Below are 1,767 nucleotides of genomic sequence, written 5' to 3' on the forward strand. Positions count from 1 at the left end.
CTACAGATTGCCTCTTCTCTTTAGCATCTTCTTGGAATTCTCACCGTCACCAACCTCAGTTTCTTGCTGGCTCAGCCTTTTGCTGCTTAAAATATGGAAGAAAGGCAGTTGGTCAGAACTTTGATTCCAGGTCTGTCTAGATGCAATAACAATGCATCCAATCTGATCACATGAAAAGGCGGTGACAGGCCATCAAAACAATCTGCATTTTGACATGGGCTGTTAAGAAACAAAAGAAACTCCCAGTTTCCGTCTCTTTGGTGGGAGGTCCAACCCATGCTCAGATGACTGAGGCACCCCAGGATGGATCCACCCTACCACACATCCGCGAGCATCTGTAGCTGGCAGCACCCTGTTGAGGCCTGGGATTGCCAGCTATTCAGGCTGGATGCTGACGGGCTGGGGTGGGGGTGGGGGTCGGGGTCGTGGCTGACCCGGCCAAACTGGACACGAATAATAACAGTAACAGTAATACCAACACTTCCCATTATCACCCATCATTTCTCGGACCCGAGTCAACACCTCTGAGAGGCGCTGGATTTCCTGCCCAGATTTAGGTGATCAACAAGGGCCCTGGTGTACCTGAGCGATCCTGAGGCGGGGCCCCCTGAGGCAGGGTCTTCGTCCTTGGTCCCCCCAAAGTCCCCTCTGTCCCGGGGTGCCGGCTTCTTCCTTTTGGTCCTTAGGGGTTTCTCTGCAGGAGACACGTCAACCCAGAAACTGGTTCTGTGACTCTGGGTAGGTGACAGCATCTCTTGGCCTCACGCCACCCCAGCATTGTTTGAGTACCTCTGGGGGCCAAGTATGCACTCAGTATCTACTGCTCTTAGACCCGTTTAACTTGTGAGGAAACTGAGACCTCGCGGGGGGTGAGAGCTATCCCAAGCCCACAAGGCTGAAAGGTGGCAGAGCTAGGATTCAAACTCAGTCGGCCAGGCTCCTGCTGTGTTTCTACCACACCCAGCGGACTGGCAGCCTTCCCTTCCGAAGGAGTTAAGAACATAGAACACAGCTCCAGTACCACAGCTTTTATTTTAATAGCCCTCCGTGACTTTACACACCTTCCCCTTGCTATCCCGTTAGAGGCTACAACACTCTATGATGTCCCTGAAGTTCTGCTGGCCAAGGAAGGAGGGTTAATTATCCCCATTTTACAGATGGGGAAACAGAGTCAGAGATGAGAGTCAGCTACTGAGCAGCAGACCCAGGAATCGGAATTATTGCATTTTGAAGGGCCAGGGACACAGGGGCATCCTAGCCTAGCTGCTCATCTACAGACAGGACACAGAAGCCCAGAGAGGGTAAGTGCGGTGCCTGGGGCCACACGCCAGTTAATGGTAGACCGGGTGCTAGAACCTATACTCCCAGCCCAGAGAGCCTGCAGGGCATCGCCTTTTATGACTCACCTGACAGCCCATGCTTATTGGAAAACGGTTTGCTTTCGGCAAGGGGCACCCGGGCCAACGCCGCCAACTCTGAGATGAAGCTCTGCTCAGCTTCCTGGATGCAGAGAGAGAGGGTCAGCTGGGCCTGCCTCTGCCCTGCTCCGCCTCTACATCGCCTTCCATCAGCACGAGGGGGCGCTCTGAGAGTGGGGACAGGACCGCGTCCCCAAGTGGAGGAGGACTCTCCAAGAGGCATCCAGAAACGCCAGGAGCAGGCAGACGCACGTGTGGTGCGGGGGGGGGGGGGGGGGCGCCCCCCCCCCTGCCAATGCAGGGGACACGGGTTTGTGCCCCGGTCCGGGAAGATCCCACATGCCGCGGA

At 55.6% G+C, this 1,767-nt stretch overlaps 1 protein-coding gene across 1 annotated transcript in view; it reads right to left on the reverse strand.

Moving 5' to 3' along the window:
* EVC (EvC ciliary complex subunit 1) overlaps positions 1-1,767 on the reverse strand; it is an 81,836-nt gene continuing 80,069 nt past the window's right edge. Inside the window, exons 19-21 of the mRNA XM_007462461.1 lie at positions 1,407-1,500; positions 583-694; positions 1-85 (exon numbers count right to left, since the gene is read on the reverse strand). Coding sequence (XP_007462523.1) covers positions 1-85; positions 583-694; positions 1,407-1,500 — 291 coding nt within the window. The remainder of the gene's footprint in view (positions 86-582; positions 695-1,406; positions 1,501-1,767) is intronic.

This window comes from Lipotes vexillifer, unplaced genomic scaffold (assembly GCF_000442215.2).
Source record: "Lipotes vexillifer unplaced genomic scaffold, Lipotes_vexillifer_v1.1 scaffold1824, whole genome shotgun sequence".
Lineage (NCBI taxonomy): Eukaryota > Metazoa > Chordata > Mammalia > Artiodactyla > Lipotidae > Lipotes > Lipotes vexillifer.